Source organism: Pteropus medius, unplaced genomic scaffold (genome assembly GCF_902729225.1).
Source record: "Pteropus medius unplaced genomic scaffold, Ma_sr-lr_union100, whole genome shotgun sequence".
NCBI lineage: Eukaryota > Metazoa > Chordata > Mammalia > Chiroptera > Pteropodidae > Pteropus > Pteropus medius.
The window spans coordinates 3,910,746-3,934,896 of NW_024348242.1; the positions used below are offsets into that span (position 1 = coordinate 3,910,746).

A 24,151-nucleotide genomic window follows, 5' to 3' on the forward strand; every position below is an offset into this window, starting at 1 on the left:
CCACGCCTACCCTCTCCGCTCCACCCGAGCCCCACGGACCCCCTCGCCGACCCTGCCACACCGGGCACACTCCCGACTCAGGCTCTGCACATCCTGTCCCTCTGTCTGGAACCTTCTTCTCAGTTTTCCTCGTGGCTTACTCTCTCACTTTCCCCAAGTCTCCGCTCCAGTGAAGGAAGATCCCCCCGAGTCCGTCACCATCTAAGCCAGTGGCTCTCAAACTTGGGTAACCAAGTCGAATCACCCGGGGACATGGGTGAAATTAGGAAGGTGCAGGCCCGCTCTGCTTCGTCACTGCGGGTGGGACCGTAAGATGACACATCCACTTGGGAAAACAGTTGGGCGGTTTCTTGAAAAGTCAATACCCACTTCCCACGCTCCCCAGTCATTCCTCTTCTAGGCATTTACCCCAGAGAAAGGGAAGCCCCTGTCCATACGAGGACTTGCACGTGAATTAGGCAGAAACTAAGTACGACCCAAATGTTCAACGACAGGTGAGCGGATGAACAATTTGTGACACATCCATGCAATGGAATATTACTCGGCAATAAAAAGGAATGGGCTATACACGCACCGATTTGGACGAATCGGAATCATTATACTGAGTGAAAGAAGCCATATTTTTTTTAAAAAGTACATTCAGCTTATTTCCTGTTGCGGATGATCTGAGTAAAGCTGCTATGGACATTTCTCCTCTGACTTCTGTTGGGTGGAAACCCAGGAGCAGACGGGCTGGGTCAGAGGGTAGGCGTGTGTTTGGGTTTGGAAAACTGCCCATTTTCCAAAGTGGTTTTACCAATTACAGCCCCTAAAGCATCGTGCGAGGGTTCTGGCCTTGGCGAGTCTGAAAACTGAAAAAAGGGCCAGCGTGGTCGAAGCGTGGAGAATAAGAAAGGACCAGTTAGCCACCTTGCAGCCCCAAAGAACACTGGGAATCACGGGCAAAACTGTGCTTTAGAGGGAAGCTTGTCTGCGGGCAGCAAGCACCGGGGGGCCTTTGCTGTCTGCAGTGTGAGCTGTGGCCCTCAGCCTTCTCCTTAGCGCCTGATTTACAGATGGGAACAGAGGCACTGGGCAGATGAGGACGTAACATGTGTTGGCCACTCACTTCTCATAAAGTTGAAAGAACCCCAAATTAAGTGCCACTTGGCACAGCAACATTGTTTAAAATAGCCCAGACCAAGAAACAGCGTGAATGTCTGCGAGGGAGAAATGAAATGATCAGGTGACATCCACGAAACAACTACACAGTCATTTAAAAGAATGCGGTGGGCATTATCTATTTAAAAAAATAATGAGGTTGGTCTGTATATACTGAGCTGGAAAACGGTTATAGATATTAAGTGAAAAAAGCAAATTGCATGCTAATATGTATGTCATGCTTCTGTTTAAAATGTGTGTTTCAATATATATGCATAATCTCAGGGAAAAATCAGGAAGAGCATGGACCAAACTGTCAACGGTAGTTAGCTGGGAGCGGAGATGGGATGGGAGGAATTCTACTAAATATGCAGTTTTGTAAGTGGTCTGATTATGGGTACGACAGGCCCAGGTCCCTTCATCTCACCTGCACCCTCCCCCACCCCACCTGGAACACAAACACATTCAGCCACAGCTCATACTGTTCCCGTGGTGGCAGAGCCCTGCACAGTGCCACAGTCACCGCATCTCCTTACATTTCCGACGTTCTCAGAAGACTACGAGGGCACAGGCTGCAGCAACCAGGACCACCCCAGCAAGAGGGGGTCCGCCCAGAAGTGGGGGGAGGTCGACGGCCCACGGGGAGGACTAATGAGAGACATTTGTGAGCAGATAAATTGCCACCTTCCCCCACGTCCACCTCCCCAACCAGCAGCCCACTCCGTGCTGCCGGACGGTTCTGACATCCTGTGGTTTCACACATCCTCCCAGACACATCCCACGAGACCCAGCAAGCAGCCGAGTGTTCTTGCTAACTTTGCTAACGTGCCACCTTGAGCTCGCTCTTCCTCCTTCCTTTCTTCTCTCCTTCCCTCTCGTTCTTGCTCCCCTGGCACTGTTCTCTCTAAGAAAGCATTTGCTCGTGAGCGTTTGAAGGGATCCATGCAAAAGCGATGGGTGATTTTTTTTACTTTTTAAATATGTTTTTGAAGCATTTTCTTTCATCAAAAGCCCAGCCATTTGAGTGGATGAGACCCTCGAAGCAGAGAGGCAGCTGCCAGGTTCACATAACGTAATGGAACATCTACAGAGATTAGCATTAACACGTGACTGCTCATACGGTAGAAACTGACATTGACATTCAGCGAGCATGCCCAATGCACTTGAAAGCATCTCGTTGCTAAGGTTTGATCTTCCTGTTTTCCAGGATTGATTTCGGGAGCCTGATCATGTCTTCTGTACAGTCTCTTTGGAGGGAGGGTGACGATCAAGTAGAATCAATACAGAACAAACCATGAGTCTTGTGTGACATTTCTGGTGTTTAAAGATGTAATAATGAGTACTTGGATGGAAAGACCAGATGCTGCAGACATAAAAAATAAAAAATAAGTCATTGTAAGCTGACAAGTTTCTTGCAATCTGTGAGGTCAACCAAGGGTTGCCTCACCTAAAAAAAAAATTTTTTTTAATTAAAAAAATAAAGATGTAATAATGACATCAGAATTCTCCATGGCCATCTCAAGTCTGTCACTTTAAAGGTGGAGGGATGAGAAGCTGGAAGAGCAATCAGGGAGTCAGGAGGGCGGCGTGGGTCGAAGGGAGGCTCTGAGACTATTTCGAGTTGTCAGTCATTGGGATCAAGCCCAAGGGACAGGCTAAGTAATGCAGAGTTGAGGGAGAGACTGTTCAGAATCTTGAAAAGTAGGAGTGCTCATAAAATAGTCTATCTGAATCAGCTCGGGCTGCTATAACAAAAATACCATCGACCAGACCCTTTATAAACTCAGAAACTTATTTCTCACGGTTCTGGAGGCCTAGAAGTCCAAAGTCAAGGCACTGGCAGATTCAGTGTCCGGCGACGGCCCTGTTCCTGGATCGTAGCTGGCTGTCTTTCCGCTGTGTCTTCATGTGGCAGAGGGGCGAGGGAGCCCTCTGGGGTCTCTTTTATGAGGGCACCAATCCCATGCATGATGAAGACTCTGTCCTCACTACCTTATTACCTCCCAGAGGCCCCTCCTCCTAACACGGCTACATTGGGGGCCAAGATTTCAACCTATGAATTTGAGAGGACACGCATTCAGTTCATGCACAGTCTATGGCAACAGCACAGGAAAGTTATATTCAAGTGCCCCGAAGTGGCCTCTCAAGGTCCAGTGTGGTCTTGGGCCCCTGTGGCCTCATTTTCCAGGAAGTGGTGACTTCTCGCACACAATCACTGCTTCTCTCTGCCACGTGCCCAGCCCAACTGCTCACAGAGTGAGGAACCATCTGTCATCTGCCCACAGCTCTTCCTCCTGCCCATAATTGTGGGTGGTCCCCAGCACCCACTCATCCTCCCTGCCCACTCCAGATCTGCTGTTCCTGTTGGTGGCATCAGATCTCTCCTCTTTGATCCATGGCTGAAGCAAGACTTGCGGTCATCCCAGGCAAGTTAATACTCTGGCACGCCTTCAAGTTTGAAGCCTTTATTTAAAAAGAATTTTTGTTGTTGTTGTTATTTTGTGCATTTTTTTTGTTAATGCCTACAGCACCTGGTCTTCCTAGGTGGTCTCCCATCCAAGTACTAACCAGGCCCAACCCTGCTTAGCTTCCAAGATCAGACAAGATCGGGCACGTTCAGGGTGGCATGGCCATAGACTAAAAAAAAAAACTTTATATTATGAAAAATTTCTAATACTACAGAAGGAGGGAGAATAGTACAATGAACTTCCATATTCCCAATCACCAGCTTCAACAATTATTAACAAAATGGCCGGTCTCCATTTCATTCCTGTTCCCAACCATCCCACCCTCCAAGTGGGCTATTTGAAATCGATTCACAAACATGTCATCTCGTTCATACAGATTTCAGGAAGTCCAGAGTCCTCCCTCCATCGGTTGAGTGCCCGGTGCACAGAGGGTGGAGGAAAGGAGCCCTCTAGTGGGGTGGCCTTCAATCCCGTTTCTGTCAATCCCCAGCATTTCAGCTCTGGCCCGATTTTGCATGCCCGCCCCCACCAGGCCGCGTGGGGTTTTCTGCTCAGCCTCTGAACTCCCTCTCTGAATCTGGTTAATCAGAGTGTCTGAGACTCGAGAGTGGTGATTGCACAACCCATGAATATACTAAAAACCACTAAATCATTTACACTTTAAAACGGTAGCTATTATTGCATGTGATTTGTATCTCAATAAACATTAAAAAATGAACCCCCCCCCAAAAAAAAATGGAAAAAGAAATGCTAGAGCAACACACCACTGCCAAATAAATGAACTCGAACAAGGTCACATCTCTTGCTCCAACTACTCAACAGAAAACAGAAAACATACACAGGTTAAAGGACATTACGGTGGTGAAATTAGCAAAATCCAGACTGAGACTCTCTACAAGATAAAAAATCCCATTTTATCAGCAAATAACTATCAAGACAAAGGTGGGGGAGGGGGAAGATGGAGGATTAAAAGAGACTAAGTTTCACATCAACAAATTGCAATATACAGATATTTGGATCTTGAGTTAAACAAAACTAAAAAAGTAAATTATGAGATAGTTGACATTTTGAACACATTGCATATTTGAAATGAAGAAATTTTAATTTTTTCAAGCGTGATAATGGTACCGTGGATAACGTAGTTTCAATATATTTTAGAAATACATCTTAAAATATAAGTGAGAAGATGTGTCTGGGACTTTTATTGTAAAACTTGCTTATTGTCTATCCCACGAGAACAGTAATCTGTCCTTGTATATTGCCATAGCCCACAGGTTTAGCAGAGTACCTGGTATATAGTAAAAGCTAAATACTTCCTGAATGAATGAATGTTAGTATCGGTCTTTTCACATCCACCGCTCTAGTCTTGAGTTCCATGTCCACATTTCTGCCTGTCAGCTGGACATCCACACCGACACTCAGACAGGATATCTCTTCCAGGTTTCCTTAATAATGATAAAGCTAACTCTTCTGCAGCGCTTGGCGTGGCCAGCATGTATGTTGATTCATTTAATAATCACGATTACCCGCCGTGAGCCCATTGTACAGAGGAGGGCAGGCTGAGACCCTGACAGGTCACGTGACTTGCCCAAGGTCACACTCGTGGTCAGTGACTGCACCAAGATTAGAACGCACAGGCTCTGGACGCTTAGGCACCAGGCTGGACTGCCTCTCCCTACTTTCCTTAAGATTGTAACTATTTCCCTAAGCACTCAGGCTCACCGTTTCGGGGCCACCTCAGACTCCTGCCTCCCCTTTCCCTCCCTAATGTCATTTATATCCCCCCACCCGCCCATCCCTTTCCTACCATCAAGAGGCGCAGGCTGCAGGCTGGCGCTGTGGCTCCTTGACCTTTGTCCCCTTCCAGCAGGTTCTCAGTCATCTTTGCTGCCTCCAGGGCAAAGCTGCCCTGACTTGTCATTATTTATTGCTGTCTTCACCACAGGTACCCAGTGGGTTCAGCTCCATCCCTCCCAGCTGTAGGACCCTAAGCAAGTTATTTAATCTCCTGTAGTGGGTTGAACGGAGCCACCCCTCAAAGCCCTGTCCACATCCTAATCCCTGCAATCGGTGAATGTGCCCTTATTTGAAGGGTCTTTGCAGGTCTGATTAAGGATCTTGAAATGAGATTATCCTAGATTGTGAGGGTAGGCCCTAATTCTAAAAACGAGTGTCCCTGTAAAAGACACAGAGCAGACACACAGGGGAGACAGAGGCAGAGATTGGAGCGATGCGGCCCCAGCCAAGGAAGCCAAAAGTGGGGAGAATCAAGGCGGGAGCCTCCGTGGGACCCTTCAGAGGGAGCGGAGACCTGCCGACACCCTGATTTCGGACTTCTGGCCTCCAGAACTCTCAGAGAATACGTTTCTATTGGGTTAAGTCACCAAGTCTGTGGCAGTTTGTCACAGTGGCTACAGGACGCCCAAGCCCCTCCGGATTCCTCACTGTCCCCGATCCAGGGTGGGGAGAGGCCTACTGCGCAGGCTTGCTGGGCGCACGTCTGACCTAGGTGTCAGCCCTTACCGCTGCCTGGCCTTCAGCGAGTTATGTGGCCTTTTCTGTGCCTCGCTTTCCTCATTTGTTAAACAGAGATAGTACTTCTTAGATGGTGTAAGCAGTTCTCAAACCTTTTGGTCTTTTCCAAGGGCACTTGACTATTGAAGACCCTAAAGAGATTTTTAACAGATGGTTTAGATCTATGGATAGCCACTGTAACTTGAAATTTAAATTCATGTTTTTAAAAAATAGTAATGTAAAAATACACATTACATTTTAACATATTTTTAATGGAAATAATTCTGCTTCGAGACAAACAAAAAATACTGAGAACAGTGGCATTGTTTATGTTTGCAAATCTCTTTAATGCCTAGCTCATTATGAGAGAGCTGGATCATCAGATGTGCTTCTGCCTATTCAGCCTGTTTTAAATGCAAAATGCTGTTTTAAGTACATGAAGCACCTAGCCTGTCACTCATACGCAGCGGGCAAAAGGGACAACCTCACAGAGCCCCTTTGGGTGTTGGGGAACCGCGGGGATCGTCAAGCCACATTTTGAGAACCCATGGAGTAAGGATTAAACGAGGAAATACTCGTAAAGCATTTAGATGAGTACCTGGCACATGGCGAGGATGAGCATTATATATATTTAAGCTAAATACAAAGCAAACGCCCTATACATTTTTTAAAAATATTTTTAAAGTTTTCATCATGTGCCAGGTCGGGTGGGCTGTATGGCTACAGGGGCGGTAAGGTGTTCCCTGCCTCCGAGGAGCGCCCAGCTTCCCCGGGGAGGCATTACGTGCGGCCGCACCGTTCGAGCTGTGCCATGAGCAGTTTTGTGGGGGAAGGCGCAGGGGGGTCCCCAGCGCCGGCGTCGGGGACCGGCGGGGTCGCGGGTCCAGGAAAGGCTCTCGCGAGGGGCGGGGGCGGTGATGAGTGGGATTAGCCAGGTGGAGAGGACCCGGGAGGGGGCGGAGGCTTGGGCGAGGGGCCGCTCAGGGACGTGGCTCAGCGGCCTCGGGCGTAGAGGACCCCTCGCCCCCCGCGCCCCTCTCCGTGCGGGACTCCTCTACCCGAGCGCAGGGCCGGGTGCCGCCAGGTCCGCCCGTGGCCGGATTGGCGGGCGGCGTCTGCGGGCCGGGGTGGTGCGGGGGGGTGTCCTCGCTTCCTCCTCTGGATGAACCCCATCCCGGAGCCCACCTCACTGCCCCTCCGTTCCTCTCCGGCACAGGGGCCGCCCCCTGACGCTGCGAATCGTCCAGAGACGAGCGCCCCCATCGCCGCCGCCGCCGCCGCCCCCTCTCCTCGCGGATAGAGTGGGAGAGGAGGAGCCAGGACCGGGCCGGAGGGGAGGGCGGCGCGTCCGGGCGCGCGGGGGGCGCGGGCGGGTGGGAGGAGGAAGGGCCGGCGGGTGGGGCCGGAGGCGGGGGCGGTGCCCGTGGAGACCCCAGTGCGCCCTCGGGCGGCGGAAGCCCGGCGCGCCCCCCGCCAGGCCGGGATCGGGGCGGGGCGCGCGGCATCCCTGCGGGGGGGGGGTCCGGTCGCCCAGCCTCGCCGCCGCCAAAGTTTCCCGGAGGAGCGGAGGCCGCCTTTCCTCCCCAGGCCCCGGGTGTGGGGGCGACCCTCGAGCGAGAACTGTTTCCGAGGGCAGCCGGGCCCCCTCTCCAGCCAGACCCCGCGCCTCCATTGCGCCCAACTCGGATTCCCAACTTGGGAGGCGCCGCGGGCCTGCGCACGCGCGCCGTCCCCGCCGCCGCCTCCTCCTCCTCGTCCTCCCCCCACTTGGGAGCAGGCTCGGGGCCGAGCGGGCGCCGAGACCCGCGCCCGACGCGCCGACCCGCTCCGGGTCCGCGGCTCCGCCCATGCCGACGCCGGCCGCCCGCCCGGTGCGCCCGCGCCCGAAGGCCAGCTGAGCGCCGGCCGGCGGGGCGGCTGGAGGTGGGCCCGACCCCGCGCTGCCCTCGACAGCGTCAAGTTTGGGAGTTGCACTAGTTTGCGAGGTGAGGGAGAGGCCGGGCGGCGGGCCATGGAGGAGGACCGGGGGTCGGCGCTGCCGGCCGAGTCGGCGCTGGAGAAGAACGTGGCGGAGCTGACCGTCATGGACGTGTACGACATCGCGTCGCTGGTGGGCCACGAGTTCGAGCGGGTCATCGACCAGCACGGCTGCGAGGCCATCGCGCGCCTCATGCCCAAGGTCGTGCGCGTCCTGGAGATCCTGGAGGTGCTGGTCAGCCGCCACCACGTCGCGCCCGAGCTGGACGAGCTGCGCCTCGAGCTGGACCGCCTGCGCCTGGAGAGGATGGACCGCATCGAGAAGGAGCGCAAGCACCAGAAGGTGGGCAAGGGCCTCGGTCGGCCCATCCAGGCAGTGGGGCCGCTGGGACCAGAGGGCCGTCAGCACCGGGCACACGTGTGCGTGGAGGGGGGACGAGATGAGACCCGACCCCATGGGGCGGGGGGAGGCCCTTGGCCTCTTTTAACCCGCCAGGGGCACCTGGCACATTCCAGCCCGAGATTAAGGGCCGTTCTTTGGAGTCAGACCTGAGTTCCAGTGCCACCTTTACCACTGAATAGCTGCGTGACCTTGGGCGAGTGACTTCACCTCTCTGTGCTTTGATTTCCTCACGTGTCGAATGGTGACAGGAATAGGACCCGCCTCATGAGAGTTCAATGGGCCGTTACCTGAAGTGCTTAGATAGTAGGACTTTTTTTTTTTTTTCTAGAAATGAAATAAGCTTCCTGCCCTTCAGTGTAATCCAAGATCTGATACCACGCCCCTTTTTTCATCCTACCTCAGAACTCCCCGGGGGTGCAAAGAAGATGTGCCCTCCAGCCCCTGAGCTCCCTGATCTCTAGTCTCTGGGTTCCTTTTCGCAAATCGCTTCCCAGGGTTCCCCTTGGTGTACTAACCTGTGCCCTGAGGCGCTTTCCCCTCCCTGATTTTATCTTCAGTCCTCACAGAACTTTGTGAGGTAGGAATCATTATCTTCATTTTTACAGACGAAGAAACCCAGAGTCCCAGGGTCAGGGCGTGTATGGGGAGTGGGAGTTTCTCCCAAAGTGGTGCCCAGAGAGCCCCAGCCCAGTGGAGATCAGGCCAGTCTCTCCCCACCCTGTGTAAATTGGGGGAAGGAGATGATTCGGGACAGCCCTAAAAGCTAAGCCTCTGCCCTGTGATGGAGAATTCTCTAGAGGCAGGGATCTGGGCTCCCCGCTGGGCCAGGAGTCCAGACGAGGTGCCTGGGGAAAAGGAAGTGGGAGACGTGTGGTTTCCTGCCCCAGCCTCAGCCCAGGGAAGCTTCTGTCAGACCTTCCAACCGAGAACGAAGGAAACGCCTTTCCTTGGAGGATCGGGGCGCCGGACAGGCTCTGGCTTGCTGTGTGGCCTCAGGAAATAGACCTGGCCTCTCTGAACCTCCCTGGCAGGCCATCGCCTCTTGTATACTTTGAGTTCCCAGTGTTTTTAAGGCTGATGGCTGTGTCTGCAGTCTTAACCTGAAGGCAGATCCGTGGGTGGGTTAAGGGCCACCAGTGTTCGTGTGGTAGGACCGTGTTTGTCCCCATAAGTACCAATGCCCTGGGGTCAGGAAGGGAACGCAAGCTTCCCAGCTAGGTAACATTTCCAAGATCACTGAGGGAGCTTTAAAAATGCCCCAGCTGGGTAATTAATGTCAGGACTCCCAGGAGCAGGGACTTTGGAGCTGGTCAGCCTGGTTTCAAACCCTGCAGCTCACAGTCTGGTCTGTGTGATCTTGGGCAAGTCACCCCGCTTCTCTGGGCCTCGGCTTCTTCGGCTGTAAGATGAGCCTGATCACCACCCGTGAGAAGAGTTCCCGTGGGGCAGAGCCTGCCTGTCTGAAGCCTTACAGGTGTGAACTACTGTTTTCAGACCTGGAGAGGCTTTCACTGAGGTGTCTATAGGCTGGTATTGGGGATCCCACGCCCATCCCAGGCACCCCTCCTCCTATCTCAGACCCCTCCACCTCTCCTAGAGAGTCAGGGAAGGGAGGGACCTTGAAAATCTTACCATGATTTGTATTAACAGGGACCAAGGGGCTTAGCCCAGGTCACACAGAAGTCCTGGCACCCCTGGCCCCACCCCTGGCATTTTAGTCCTGCCGCAGCCGGGCTGGGAGGCACCCCTAGGAGACATCGGAGGCCACTAGGCCTGGAGTCGGGTGGAATTCCCAGCCAGCTGCACTTGTCGCCTCTGGAACTCTCAGCTAGGAAGTAAACACCAGTGCGTTCAGAGGCAGGGCTTGTTTGTAAACACTGAGGAGGAGCTCTCATAAATCAAAGGACGACATGCGTTCCCCGTCACAGTACGGTTCCCGTCACAGTACGGTTCCAGACCCCTTCACTCCATGCTCTTGGGATCAAGAGAGGGTAGTGGTCTGATTGTCACCCCCTGGGGTCTCAAAAGCTCTTTTAAAAGGTTATTTCCCTGAAAACCTGAGCTCGTCCTTGATCTTATCCATCCGTCTTTTCTTGCTTCCCTTCCTCCTTTTCTTTCTTCTTTCCCTCCCTGTTCTGCTCGGTTACCCGGTCTGCAGCCCCGTCAGCAAGCCACAGCATGCAGAGTGCCCTCCCAGGCGACATGTGCCATGAAGAGAAAAGGAAAGCTGTGTCCGCATCTCAGGCAGCGGGTGGGCGACGAGGGAGACGGGAAAAGCACACGCATGGGTTGTAGAAAGAGGTGGCTGTGCAGATAACAGTTGCACATGACGCAAACAGCATATGTTGTTCATTTATTCATTCCACACATCTATTTATTGAGTACTGTTCTGGGGGACGGCGGTGACCACCGCAGATGAGGGCTTAGCCCTTATGGAAATGACTTTCTAATGCACTGCTGTTCCATTAATAAAAAGACACAGATGAGGTTAATTTTAATAACATATCAAATCCAGTCTACCCAGAATATTGTTTCAACATGTGATCAGTGCAACACATTATTTTACTGAGGTATAATTGACATATAACATCGTATTAGTTTCAGCGTACATTAATTATAATGATACATGTATAACGAAATAATCACCACAGTAAGTTTAGTTAACATTCATCGTCTCACATAGTTACAAAAAATGTTATTACACTTGATCTTAGCCAGAAGACTGAGAAGGGATTACAAAAATATTATGGATTAGCTATTTCACATTCTCTTGTTTCGTACTATGTCTTCTAAGTCCAGTTGGTGTTTAACTCTTAAGTACACCGTTTTCATTCAGACCAGTCACATTTTGAGGGCTCAGCAGCCACGTATGCCTTGTGGCTGCCCTGTGGGATGGTGCAATCCTAGTGCGAAGAGGTACTTCTTTTTTATGCTTTGAAAATTTCAGCTTATCGGTGCCACAAAGAAAATCCAAAGAGACTAGCCAGGGTGGAGATCTCATCGGTGGGGCAGTCAGGAAGGCTTCCCTAAGGAGGTGACATCTGAGCTGAGATCCGAAGTGTAGGTGCCAGCCACAAAAGGGTCTTCGGGGAGGGGTACTCTAGGCGGAAGCCACAGCACGTGCAAAGGCCCTGAGGTAGGAATGAACTTGGCGTGTTCAAGGAACACGGAGAAGGCCGGTGTGGCTAGCGCAGAGTGAGTGAGGAATGGGGGCAGGAGATGAGGTCAGGGAAATGAGGGGATCTGATCGTGCGGGGCCTCGCCTGCCAGCGTCAGGAGTTTGAGGACTACGAAAGCTGAGAGAAGGCAAAGCAGGCTTCCTGGAAGGGCCTCTTCAGCTGGTGTGGAGTCAGAATAAAATTCTCTGTGGCCAGCTCAGAGGCAAGCAGCAGCTCTCCCCCAGCATCAGCTTTAGTTCACTGAGAGAAGGGAAGAAGGAACTGAGGGTCAAAGTCTGTATTCAGGGCTTGTGGTTCCATAGTGTAGCGGTGAGCTCGTCTGCTTTACACGCAGAAGGTCCTGGGTTCGCGCCCCAGTGGAGCCACGGTCCATGGCCTACAGCCATGCCACCCTGAATGAGCCCGATGTCTGATCTCGGAAGCTAAGCAAGGTCGGGCCTGGTTTGTACTTGGATGGGAGACCACCTAGGAAGACCAGGTGCTGTAGGCATAAAAAATAATAATAAATAATAATAATAAAAAGTCTGTATTCATCTCCACTTGCAGCTATACAACAAAGTACAGCAGACTTAATGGCAAATTCATTATCAAACTGCGTCATATGATATGATGAATACTATCAGTATGGATAATGCTAGAAGGAATTCTGGAGGTCAAAGGTCAGAACCGGTCTTACTGGGTTAAAATCGGGGTGTCAGTAGCACTGCACTTCTGGCGGCTTGAGGGAGGAGCCCGTTTCCTTGCCTTTTCCAGCTCCCGGAAGCCACCGCCTCCTTGGTGGCTCCCTCTCTGGCCTCAAAGCCAGCAGTGGGGCATCTTCACATCTCTCTCTGGCTCTGACTTCTGCTGTCGCCACTTCGTCCTGAACTCTGACCCTCTCGACTCCCTCTTTTCACCTTCGAGGACACTCGTGATGACAGGGGGCCCACCCGAATGACCCAGAATAATCTCCCCATCTCAGGAGCCTAACAGAAAGTTAGGCTCAAAGTCCCTTTTGCCACGTAGGGTCACGTATTCTCAGGTGCCAGGGGCAAGGACATGGACGTCTTTGGGGGCCACTGTTCTGCCTACCCCAGCTAGGTAGGCGTGGGCCCTCGGCGTGCTCAGCCAGCCAGGCAGGAGCACGGAGGCTCGGGGTGGGGGGTGGGGGGTGGGAGGGCCCGACTGTGCTCCCAGCCGGCCGCTGTGTGTGACAAGGTCGCAAGCCCACTCGGTCTTTCCACTAACACTTCCACCCTCTGGCCCTGCCTGTCACCTCTCCTGGTGACCTTGAGCCCGCTGTGCGAGAACTTATTACCTCTCACGTCCCCAGTGCTGCGAGCTTCCTGATCAGGGAGGTGGGATTCGGGAACTCATTTAGGAGACGGACGGAGATGACGCTGACATCCAGCCACCTGGGCCGGCTGGTGACAGGCTGTAGGAGGAGCGGAAGTCTGCACTCATCCTTGTCCCTTTCTGGGTGCTGGGCCCGATTCCAGATGATTTATATATATTAACCGTTTTACCCCTACAAATGACCCACAGAGGTAGTTATGGCACTATTTTCCTCATTTCCGGGGCACCCAAAGATTGAATAACTTGTCCAAGATCAGCCAGTAAGCGGCGCAAACTGGCTCCAAATTGGGGTCAGCGGGCCCCAGTGTCCATGCTCTAATCCAGCATTCTATATGGGCACCAGCGATAGCGCTCTGCTTAGCTTATGGTTTCAGAAACTTTCTTTTTTTTTTTTTGGTAACAGCTTTATTGATATAATTTGCGTGCCATATAGTCCATCCATTTAAAGTCTATGATTCAGCGTTTCCAGTGTAGTCACGGAGTTCTACAACCATCGCCACCGTCAATTTTAGAACATTTTCATTACTCGGAAACGAAAATCCAGTCCCATTAATAGTCACTCCCGCGGCCCTAGACAGCGGCCAGCCTGCTTTCTGCCTCTGGATTTTCACGTTAGTGGAATCACACCCTCTGTGTCCCCTCGTGTCCGGCCGCCTTCACTTAGTGTGACGTTTTCGAGGTTCACCTGTGTCCGTGCGTCATTCCTGTCTGAAGCAGAGTCGTATCCCGTTGTATGGACGTACCCCGTTTCATCAGCCGACGGGACACCAGGTCCCGTCCTTTTGACTGTTGTGAATCGTGCAGCTGTGAACGTGCACATACATGGCTTTGTGCGGACATGTGTTTTCACTCCCACTGGGCAGATCGTAGGAGTGGAAGTGCTGGGTCACACGGTGACCCTTTAGCTCATCGAGGACCTGCCAGCCTGTCCTCTGCGGCAGCCGCACGGTTTTACGTTCCCCGCAGCAGCGCACGAGGGTTCCGATCTCTTCATATCGGTGCCAGTGCCCGTCACTTGTTTCTTTGATTACCGCCATCCACAAAACCACTTTAGTAGATTGATCTTGTTTACCTCCACCTCAGCCCTGTGAGCCCTCGTGTTAGGGCTCCTCAGCTGCGGGAAACCGAGTCCGAGAGTGGTTAGTGAGTTGCCCAAGGCCGCCTGAAGGGATGCCGGTTCGTGTCAGGCATACGATGCATTCTGGGGCCAGGTGGCAACTTCTGGGATCTTCGCAGCCTTTTTCTCTCTTAGAGGTTTGTCTGGCTGAGGGTCTGTCCAGAGATCAGGGACGTGACCTCCCCAGAGAATTTGGGACTGTTAGGGTCCCCACTCATTCACTCTGTCTCCCGTCTAGGTAGCTAACAGGTGCAGTGCTAGCTCCATAGTTGCTCTTGGGGCAGTTCTAACCTGGGAAGGTCTTCACAGAGGAAGGGCACCTCCTATTACTTGCAGAGTTGCCATATGATCTAGCGGTGGCCGTGTCCCTTACCTGCTTGCTTCTCGGGGCAGAGGGGAAGCCCCGAAGCCCTGGCAACCCCCAGCTGCTCCCGAGGGTCAGGGGGTGAGGCCGCTGCCCCGGGCAGGCTGTCGCCCCACCCAGGCCGGTCGCCTTTGCAGGAGCTGGAGCTGGTGGAAGACGTGTGGCGAGGGGAGGCACAGGACCTCCTGTCCCAGATCGCCCAGCTGCAGGAGGAAAACAAGCAGCTCATGACCAACCTGTCCCACAAAGATGTCAGCTTCTCCGAGGAGGAGTTCCAGAAGCACGAAGGTAAGGGGAGGCGTCAGCGCCGGGGGCTCAGGAGAGGGTTGTTCCCGCTGTCATCACCCACGTCGGCCGCGGCAATAACAGTTGCGGTCCCCGAGCAAGAGTGTGGTGCTCTCGGATGACCGAAACCTTTGTCTGCTATTGTTGACCATCCCTCTGCCCGAGAGAGATGGTGTAGCCTCATTTACAGAGGATGAAACTGAGAGCTTCACTCAGCAAACTGTTACAGATGCCTCACTTTTCCAGGCCCTTTTTCCGGGCACTGGTCAGACACATTGGACAAGCCTCGCGAGGCTTGTTCCGGTGTGGAGGAGATAGGTGATAACTATGTAAATAAGCCAATCGAGGGCTCCATTCCAGGTGGCGGCCAGCGCTGTGGAAGAGCCAGAAAGGGGATGTGATCGAGGCGATGCTCAGGACACGGTGGCGAGGGAGGCCTCTCCGAGCGGGTGGCATCGGAGCCCTCATGAAGTGCTGGAGCCGCGCGGATAGCTCGGGAGGGAAGCAAGTGCAAAGGCCCTGGGGTGTGCGGAACGAGAGGGCAGTGCTGTAGGAAATGATAATCAAGGCCGAGGGTGGTGACAGATGAGGTCGGAAGGGTCAAAGGGTCAGCCATGTTCAGAGCACATGGCCCCTTAGAGGCCACAGTTTGGACTTTATTCTAAGTGTGCAGGGGTGAGATTTGAGACTCTTTTTATCATAGACTGAACACATTTAACAAGGAGCAACCCGGGATGGTAACCCAGATCTGAGTGTCACTGGAGCCCCTCAGCTGTCATTCATCGTACAGTTGTCTAGAACCTTCGCTCCAGGCCCTCTTCTGGTACTGGGGAAGCAAAGACAGACAGTGGGGTTCGGCCAGCTCCGTGCTCCCCCGCGGCCCCCTTCCCAACCAGAGGCTGCCTCTGATCCCCACGGAATCTCAGACCCATTGCTTTAGTCTGAGCAAACACCTCGGGTCCCCACATAGGTCCCCTCCTCACGTTTGATGGGATGGACTTCCATGGAGTGCTTCAGGTTCAGAACCTGTAGTTACAACGCTGTGAGACCAAAGAAGTGCACTGATAAGGACTGCAGGGAACAAGAAAAAAGGGAATGTTTGATCCGGGCGCTGGAAGTCTCTCTTATTCGGGTTGCCTTTGTTCAGATGAGATCCATGCAATGGGAACGAAGTCCTAGTGGTTATAAGCATGGGCTCTAGAGCCAGACTGCTCAGGTGTGAGTCCTAATCTCAGTACTTGGCCTGCTAAGTGACCTTAATGAAGTCACTTGACCTTCGTGTGCCGAAGTGCCCCATGTAAAAATAGGGGACATAATCGTATCTCCCTTGTCAGGTCGTCGTGAGGGTTAAACGAATTAATACGCGTGGACTGTTTAGAATAGTACCTGGTACATATGCTCCACAGACGCGAGCTATTATGACTGCGAGTTTTTGTTATCTGGTCCGAAGTCCTTAGTGAACAGCTGAGGAGCACAGAGGTTGAGAGAGTACATCATTCCTTTTCATGGCTGAGTAATATTCCACGCTGCGGGTGGACCGCATTTTGCTTACTCATTCACCCGTTGGTGGACTTTCGGGTTGTTTTCCGGCCGTTGGCTATTGTGCACAGTGCTGCTGTGAACATCATGGAACAGGTGTTTGTGTGGACGTGTGTGGTTACTGCTTTGGGGTCCACACCTAGGACTGGAATCGCTGGGACATCTGGGAGCTATGCCGAGCTTCCCGAGGAACTCGTAGCCATCCTTTTGTCTGTGACATTTCTGCCAGGCGCCCCAGGCCTCGGAGGGGGTGACCTGGGAACTCCCACGCCTGCCAGCGACACCCCATGGCCTCAGGGGCCCAGGCACGGATGCCCTGGGCCACTCCTGTGCACACTGTCGCCTCTGAGTGCACGCAGCACCGTCCACGTGGGAGAGCTTTGCTCAGCTTGTCATGAAACAGCCCACATGGCACGATTTGAGACACACTTAACTGGCATCTAGCATGGCTGCAGTTCCCAAAGGGTTAGCCCAGCAGCAGCCCCCACCGGGCAGAGCGCGGAGGCAGATGCCAGGCATGCCTTTCACGGTTATTTTTATTTTGCACCGGAAACCATGGGAACCCAGAGACGAAAGCGTTTCTTCCACCTGTGAGAGGAACAGACATTGGGCAGAGGGGTCCCTGGGAGAAGGCAGAGCCTGCGAAGTTAGACTGTGCGCCGGAAGGAGATGGAGGACTGGGGGGCCTTCGTGAGACGGGGCGAGGGGGGGCGGGAGCGCCTGGGAGCAGCCCCGCGTGGACCAGCATCGCTTTGTCAGGAGTTGATGCCAGGCCCGGCGCTCAGAGCCACCGCGGCAGTCTCCTGTCCCCTCCTCCCCGGAATTCTCCAGACTCAAAAAAAGCACTTTCCTCCCCCTTGATTGCAGAAACCGTCTCGTCAGCTTGAGGGCAACGATAGGAACTACTCGTTAGCTGTGGAAATGAATTAAGGGCGTCAGAGCCATCGGGCTGGGGAGATGGGGGTGCTAAGACACACTCGAGGGTCTGGAAAAATTCTTGGGTTCTGGACACATCACGCCATCACCAGGAGAGGAGGAAAACTGAGCTGGGAGTGACCACGCAGTCCCATCCTCGGCTTCCTCACCTGCAAAACGGGAACCCACGACTCCCGACTCCCAGGATTGTCGAGAAAAAGTATGTACAGCATCCGAGCTGGAGCTCTCCAATACGAGATGTCCCCAAGGTCCCACCGTCACGGGACCTTCCATGGGAGCAGTTGGCAGGAATTTCAGCTCAAAAAAAATCAGCTGTGTGATCCTTTCGTAGAAAGTAAAGAAAATGATGTTGAGTAAATCAGTAGAGTCGTGCACCGATCTCGGAAGCTAAGCAGGGTCGGACCTGGTTAGTACTTGGATGGGAGACCACCTAGGAAGACCAGGTGCTATAGGCTTAAAAAATAAAAATAATAAGGGATCGTAAGCTGTCAAGGTCCTTGCAATCTGCGAGGTCAACCAAGGCTTGCCTCGCCTAAAAGGAAATTAATGAATGAATGGAAGAAAAATAGAGTCGTACAACCATCGTGGCAATCTAATTTTAAATCATTTCCTTATATAAATGTCTAACCACTCTGCCGTACACCTGAAACTGAGATGAAATAATATCGACCCTAATTGAAAGGAAATAAATAAAGCATTTCCATCACCCCACCAAGAAACCCTGTGCCCATGGGCAGCCGCTCCCGTTCCCCGTCCCCGCAGGCTGCTGTTCTCCGTCCTGTCTCTGCGGATTTGCTTGTCCTGGAAGTTGTGTCCACCTGGAGTCCTGCGCTCTGGCTCTGTGGCCTCTTGTGTCTGGCTTCTCTCAGCGTCAGTTTTCAAGGTCCGGCCCATTGTCGCGCATGTCAGCGCTTCGTTCCGTTTTATAGCCGAGTGATGTTCCATCGTGGCTGGACCACTTTCGTTTATCCATGTGCGCTGACGGACATTTGGGCTGTTTCTTTTTCTACAACGTTCCTATAACGTTTGGTCGTTGTGAATAGTGCTGCTGTGACTTCGTCACTCGGCTTTTTCACTTAACAGTGTGTCTCAGTCTTTTAACTGGCTAACATAGTGTCCCATTGTGTGGAAGGTCCTCGTTTATTTAACCGTTTCCTTGCTGGCGGACATTTAGATGATTGCCATTTTTGGCTACTATAAACCCGTGGCTCCTTGGAGACCGACCTTGGACTTGTTCTTGCATTTGCCCGAATGTCTCTTTAAATTCAGATCTCAGGATTCTGAATTGCTGGTTGACTGGATGATTGCTCAGAAGTCTTCCAGCTTTTAACGAGGTCTATGAATCTACTAAACACACTGAACCCTCCTTTCATTTTTCAAAGCCCTTTTATTACCCTTGGACAGGGAACTGGTATTTTCGTTTTGTGGATAAAAAAAAAAAAAAAATGGCAGCTAACACTTAGAAACTCTTACTCGGTGCCAGGCCTGTCGTGAGCACTTCTCACCGATTAACCCATGCACCCTCGCAAGTGCCTCCCAGGTGGAGACTTCACAGGATCCCCATGGGCAGGTGAGAAAACAGGCTGCGGTCATCGGCAGGTACGTAAAGCCAGGACCGAGTCTGTGAACTCTAGTCTCAGACTCCAAGCCCTTGACCGTTTGGTTTTCTGCCTCTCGGTCTCACAGCTGCTGAGCCCATAAAGCGGGTTGATGGAGCGGGCATACAGGGCCAGGTGTCTTTCTCTGATTCATGCCACCCCCCGCCCCCTGCCCCCACTTAGCTGTCCTTCCTGCCTGATTTCCCCAGAAGCGGAATCCACCCCCCAGCAAGGATTAAATGAGCTCAGCCCTTAGTGTCCCCAGCCAGAGCTTGTGGTGGGACAGGTGCTCAGTCAGCAAACAGCAAACACGTTGGTGGCTTTTCCACACTCTGCCCGCATCCGATCTCAGCCCCAGCCACACGTGTGCACACACCGTGTCTGAGAAACACTGTCGGGAGACGTAAGCCGTGCCCTCTCGTCCAGCCCAGGCCCAGGCCTTGCGTTGCCGCGGTGGCTCACGGGTGTTAGGAATGCTTGGTCACGGTGGTGACCACCTGCTTGGGACTATCTCAGACAGGAGAGGGGAGGAAAAGACTTGAATGGGACAGAGCACCTTGGAGGAGGGAGTCACATGTGGGGAAAAGAGCTGAGGAATCACCAAGTGGCGTCTCGGGGGACCTAGGCGAGAGGGAAGTGGGGGGTGTTTCTCCCCTATTAATCTGCACTTGAGCCTGGCTGTCACCAACCCCAACGCAGGTCTCTTGGGGAGTCAGCCCCAGCACCTGTGGGACGCTGACTAATGGTCCCCCAAAATATCAGCTCCTAAGCCCCGGAACCTGGGAGTATTACTTCATATGGTAAAATCTTTACAGGTGTGGTTTAGTTCAAGATCTTGAGATGAGGACGTTGCCCTCGATTATTTGGATGGACCTGAAATGCCATCACAAGTGTCCTCGTAAGAGGGAGGCAGAGAGATTTCACGCTGACAGAAGAAGGTGACAGGACGTCAGAGAAGGCAGGGACTGGGGTGCTGGCGGCCACGAGCCGAGGAAGCAGCAGCTGCCGAAGCTGGAAGAGGCAGGAACAAACCTCCCCTGCAGTCTCCACGGGGACCACGGCCCTGGCGACATCTTGACTTTGCACTAGTTTGAAACGTCCAGCTTCCAGAACTATGAGAATCTAAATTTGTGCTGTGTTCTAAGTTGCCAGGTTTTTGCTGGTCCTTCGTTTCAGCAGCCACACGACCCCCGCATGACACGTGCCCTTGCAGTTCGTTACCCCACCCAGTCCCTAAGCGAGCGAGCACCTCCCGTGTGCCGGGCCTGTGCTAGCCCAGGGGACACACAGTGAGCAGGCTGGGGAAGGACTTGCCTCCCGGGGCCCACAGTGCTCTTGAGGGGCGAAGGGCAGGGGGACAGACAATGAACGAGTGGCAGACACCACGCCACGCCGTGCCCGCCTGCTGCGCGCCAGGCCCCGTCTTCTTTCGTTAGGTGCACGACACTCAGTAACTGTAAACAGTGTGAAAATGTCAATAAATAAATTGAGAGGGGAGGAAGGGAGCTTCTATAGGAGGAATTAGCGTTGATTTGAGCTGAGAGAAAGCCTATGTATATATGAAAGCGCAGAGAGAGGGCAATGTGTGAGGAGAGCTAGGGAAGGAGAAGGGAGCAATGGGCACTAGGTTAACACCGTGGTGGTAGGGCGCCAGATGAAGCATGAAACTTTTTTAGGAGGCAACCAGAGTGGAAGATGTCTATGGAAGGAAGGGAACCGGGGGCAGTTCGTCAGTAGAAGCCAGCTAGGCCAGTTTAGTGGCGTGGCGTAACAAGCAGAACGAGGAGGGTGGCTCACCTGCGGGTCACCGCTCCCCCCACCCAGGCTTATGTCGGAGAGGGGCAGCAGGTGTGTTAAAGCTGAAGGAGGTGGTGGACAAGCAGCGGGACGAGATCCGTGCCAAGGACAGGGAGCTCGGTCTGAAGAACGAGGACGTCGAGGCCGTAAGTGATGAGCCCCCCGTCTGCCCTCCCGGCCAGTGGCTTCCAGCGAGAGATTGGGTCCCCTGCGCGGGAGGGTCCCTGGCTCCCCCAGGTCACATTCTGTGAGCTCCAAGGGGCGGGGATCCTGCCCGCAGCTTGGCGGGCCCAGCCTGAGAGAGCAGCTGTGGGGGGCTCTCAGCCTTGTCGCCACTGGACCAGTAGAGGGACTGTGGCACAGGAGGCCACGCAGGGACCTGAGCCTCTCCACACCCAGCGAGGTCCCGAGGCCCCGTCAGCCTTGGCTCTGGCCCTGAGGCTTCCTCCAGGCCCGCTTCATGCCCCTCTGCGAGCAGGCCGGCATGGTCCAGGCTGCTGCAGGCACCCATGCGGTATCTCTGCCTGAATGAGAAAAATTACCACTTACCCCTTCTCAAGGCACATTACTTCTGTTTGCTAAGAAATTGTCATAATACACTAACAAAACACTGACCTTCCATAAAATTACAGTACACGTACAAATTGACCATCTCTGGCATCAGCAGTCTTATACGACCAGATTTCAAACAAACCCAGACATCTCCAGTCTGAATGGCACCCCTGGAGGTGGCTCGCCCTTGGGCAGCGTGCCACACGAGCTCCTGTATATGGCCGCCCCGTTCAGTGGCCTTTCTCTCTCCACAGCTGCAGCAGCAGCAGACCCGGCTGATGAAGATCAACCACGACCTCCGGCACCGCATCACGGTGGTGGAGGCCCAGGGGAAGTCCCTGATCGAACAGAAGGTGGAACTGGAGGCCGAGCTGCAGAGCAAGGAGCAGGAGATGGGCAGCCTGCGGGTGGAGCTGGGCAAGCTCCGGGAGCGGCTGCAGGGGGAGCACAGCCAGAATGGCGAGGAGGAGCCTGAGGTGAGCGGGAAGCCGGCTGCCGAGGCGACGGGGAGGGGTAGGCAGGGCCGTGGGCCGGCTCCGGGCTGCAAGCCGCCTTGTTTCCTCCATTGCACTTAAGGAAACAGGAGGCCAGAGAGAGCAAGCTGCTGGCCAGAGGACCGCTGTCCAGGCAGAGACGAGCTGGGCCCAGAACCCAGCGAGCCCACATTCTAGCCCAGGGTATTCAGCACCTGCCATTCATTCATTCATTCGTTCGTTCAAATGATCGTTGACTATGTTACAGGCTTGGGGGTGAAATGGAGAGCAGAACGCAGACCTGGTCCCTGTCTGCATGGAGCTTATAGTTTAGGAGGCAGCCATGAGTCAAATAATCACACAGCAGCACACGAGCCAGCAAGGCCACTTTCTAGGCATATATATACCCAAGAAAATTGAAGATCTGTCTGCATGCAAAGACCTGAACACAGATGTTCACAGTAGCACTGTTCATAACAGCCAGAAGCGGGAAACAGCCCGCGTGTCCATCAGCTGACGATGGGTAAAGCGTGGTCCGTCCGCACGGTGGAACGTTGCTCAGCCATGAAATGGCATGGAGCACGGGCACAGGCCACAGCCGCACGAGCCGTGCAGAGTACCCAGCGCAGAGGGCCGCACGATGTCCGCTTCCACGGACACGAGATATCCAGGACAGGCAAAGCCACAGAGACAGAGAGCGAGTTGGTGGTTGCAGGGCCTGCGGTGGCCGGGGGAGGCTGGGGAGTGACTGCTAACGGGTACGGGGTTGCTTTTGGGGTGATGAAAGTAGTGCTTGCACGACTGGATATGCTAAAACCCACTGGATTCTGTACTTTAAAAAAAGTGGATTTTACGGCACACGAATCATATCTCAATTTTTAGAGAAAGGCGGCTCGTGCTACGGGAGAGGCGTGATGCCAGGAGGCCCCGTAACTGCGGGGGGTGGGGTGGGGGGGGCGGGGGCATCACGTGCAGTTACTGGCACGCACTGGAGAGCCGGCCTGTCTCAGCTCAAATCGAGCCTCTGTTTCTTCCTGTCTCCATGACCTTGGATAAAATGTTTAGCCTCTGTGTGCCTCGGTTTCCTCCTCTCTAAAATGGCAATAATAATAGCACTTACCGCAGATTGCTATTATAAGAATTAAATGAGTTAGTTCACTAAAAGCCTTAGCTGCTGCTGTTATAAGCACGCTAGTCTAGGGGAGTCAGCAAGCCTTCCCCAAAGGGGCAGTCGAAGGAGGGAGTGAGAGTAAACCACACGAAGGAGGGGTGACTTCCAGGCGGGCGCGTGGCAGGTGCGGGGGCCCGAGGCAGGAGAAGCGCGGGCGAGGAGAGGGAGCTCGGGCAGCCGGGGCGGCTGGTGTGCGGCGTGAGGGCGAGGGGCGGGTCTGAAGGAGGCAGACGGCGGGCGGGCCAACCCTGCAGGCCCGCTCGGCCGTAGACTGGACTTGGTCTTGTATCTGAGAGCCGGGGAAGGTCACGGGCTTTCACCCTAGTGCGGGAGGCGGACTCGGACACCAGCAGCCACATGGGTGGGAAGAGACCAGTTTAGTCTGGGGTCCCCCGCTGCAGAGTTGGAGAAAAGGCATACGGGCAGGAGGTCTGTTTGGGAGGAGATCAGAGGAGTGGACAGGGGAGCGAGAAAAGTGAATCTGAGGGCACGTCGCCGACGTCGCCACGGGAGCTCCATCCCACTGGGACCTCCCGGAACCGTCTGTCTGGAGGAGGAAGGCTCGGGACATTTATCCACAGGCTCCTGGCCCCAAGGAGCCAAGGATGGCCTCCGGGGCTGTTTTCTCCCCAGGACGCTGGGCCGAACGTCTGGAGCGGATCCCGGGACAGAAATGGAAAGGCACACAGTGTGTGCTTGAGGTGGGGCCCCGTCACACGGATGGAAGCGCGCAGCTGCCGCTAAAAGCCGGGGCTGTGACACGGGCCACCACAGGTGTGCGCCACGGAGATGTGGCCCCGGAGTGTGCCAGGCAGTTCATCCTGACGGAAGAGCCGTTCCTTCAGCGGGATGGCGGTCTTGGCAGATTTTGACAGGTGGATGTCGACGGTGGACGTGCTCCTTCCAGAAAGGATAGTGAAAAGCACAGTCAGTAGGGCAGGGCTTGCTCTTTCTTCCAGCGGGTAGCCCTTGATTGTTTCGGGTTTGCAGGCACCGCGCTGGTTTCCTGGGTTACAGGTAGGGAGGGTAAGACAGATGGCTCGCTGTCAGGCTGGCTCAAGTCCCAGCACGTTCATTAAGTATCTTGCGAATTCAGGCCAGACATTGCTGGGTTGTCTGAAGGACGGTAACCTGGGGTACAGACAGGGAGGTGAGAGAGAGGAGTCTTAAAGGGTCTGCTTCTGGCTAAAAGTGGCAGAAGCCTAAATTAAAATGGGGTAAGGATTTTTTAAAAAAGGAATTTGGGGCTGTGTAACGAAAAGCTTTGTGTTAATGGTGGCTTCAGGTATAGCTGGCTCCAGGT

The 24,151-nt window shown here is 53.8% G+C and overlaps 1 protein-coding gene, 1 non-coding gene and 1 pseudogene across 2 annotated transcripts in view; 2 read left to right on the forward strand and 1 right to left on the reverse strand.

The window, feature by feature from the left end:
- Positions 1–3,659: 3,659 nt before the first annotated feature.
- LOC120616140 (5S ribosomal RNA) lies at positions 3,660–3,778 on the reverse strand. Its single transcript, XR_005656495.1, has one exon. It is a non-coding gene; the product is annotated as a 5S ribosomal RNA (ribosomal RNA).
- A 3,814-nt stretch (positions 3,779–7,592) lies between these two features.
- RILPL1 (Rab interacting lysosomal protein like 1) overlaps positions 7,593–24,151 on the forward strand; it is a 31,899-nt gene continuing 15,340 nt past the window's right edge. The window contains exons 1-4 of the mRNA XM_039879272.1: positions 7,593–8,442; positions 14,635–14,785; positions 20,680–20,798; positions 21,459–21,680. Coding sequence (XP_039735206.1) covers positions 8,134–8,442; positions 14,635–14,785; positions 20,680–20,798; positions 21,459–21,680 — 801 coding nt within the window. The 5' untranslated portion in view covers positions 7,593–8,133. The remainder of the gene's footprint in view (positions 8,443–14,634; positions 14,786–20,679; positions 20,799–21,458; positions 21,681–24,151) is intronic.
- Positions 12,056–12,171, forward strand: LOC120616176 (uncharacterized; annotated as a pseudogene).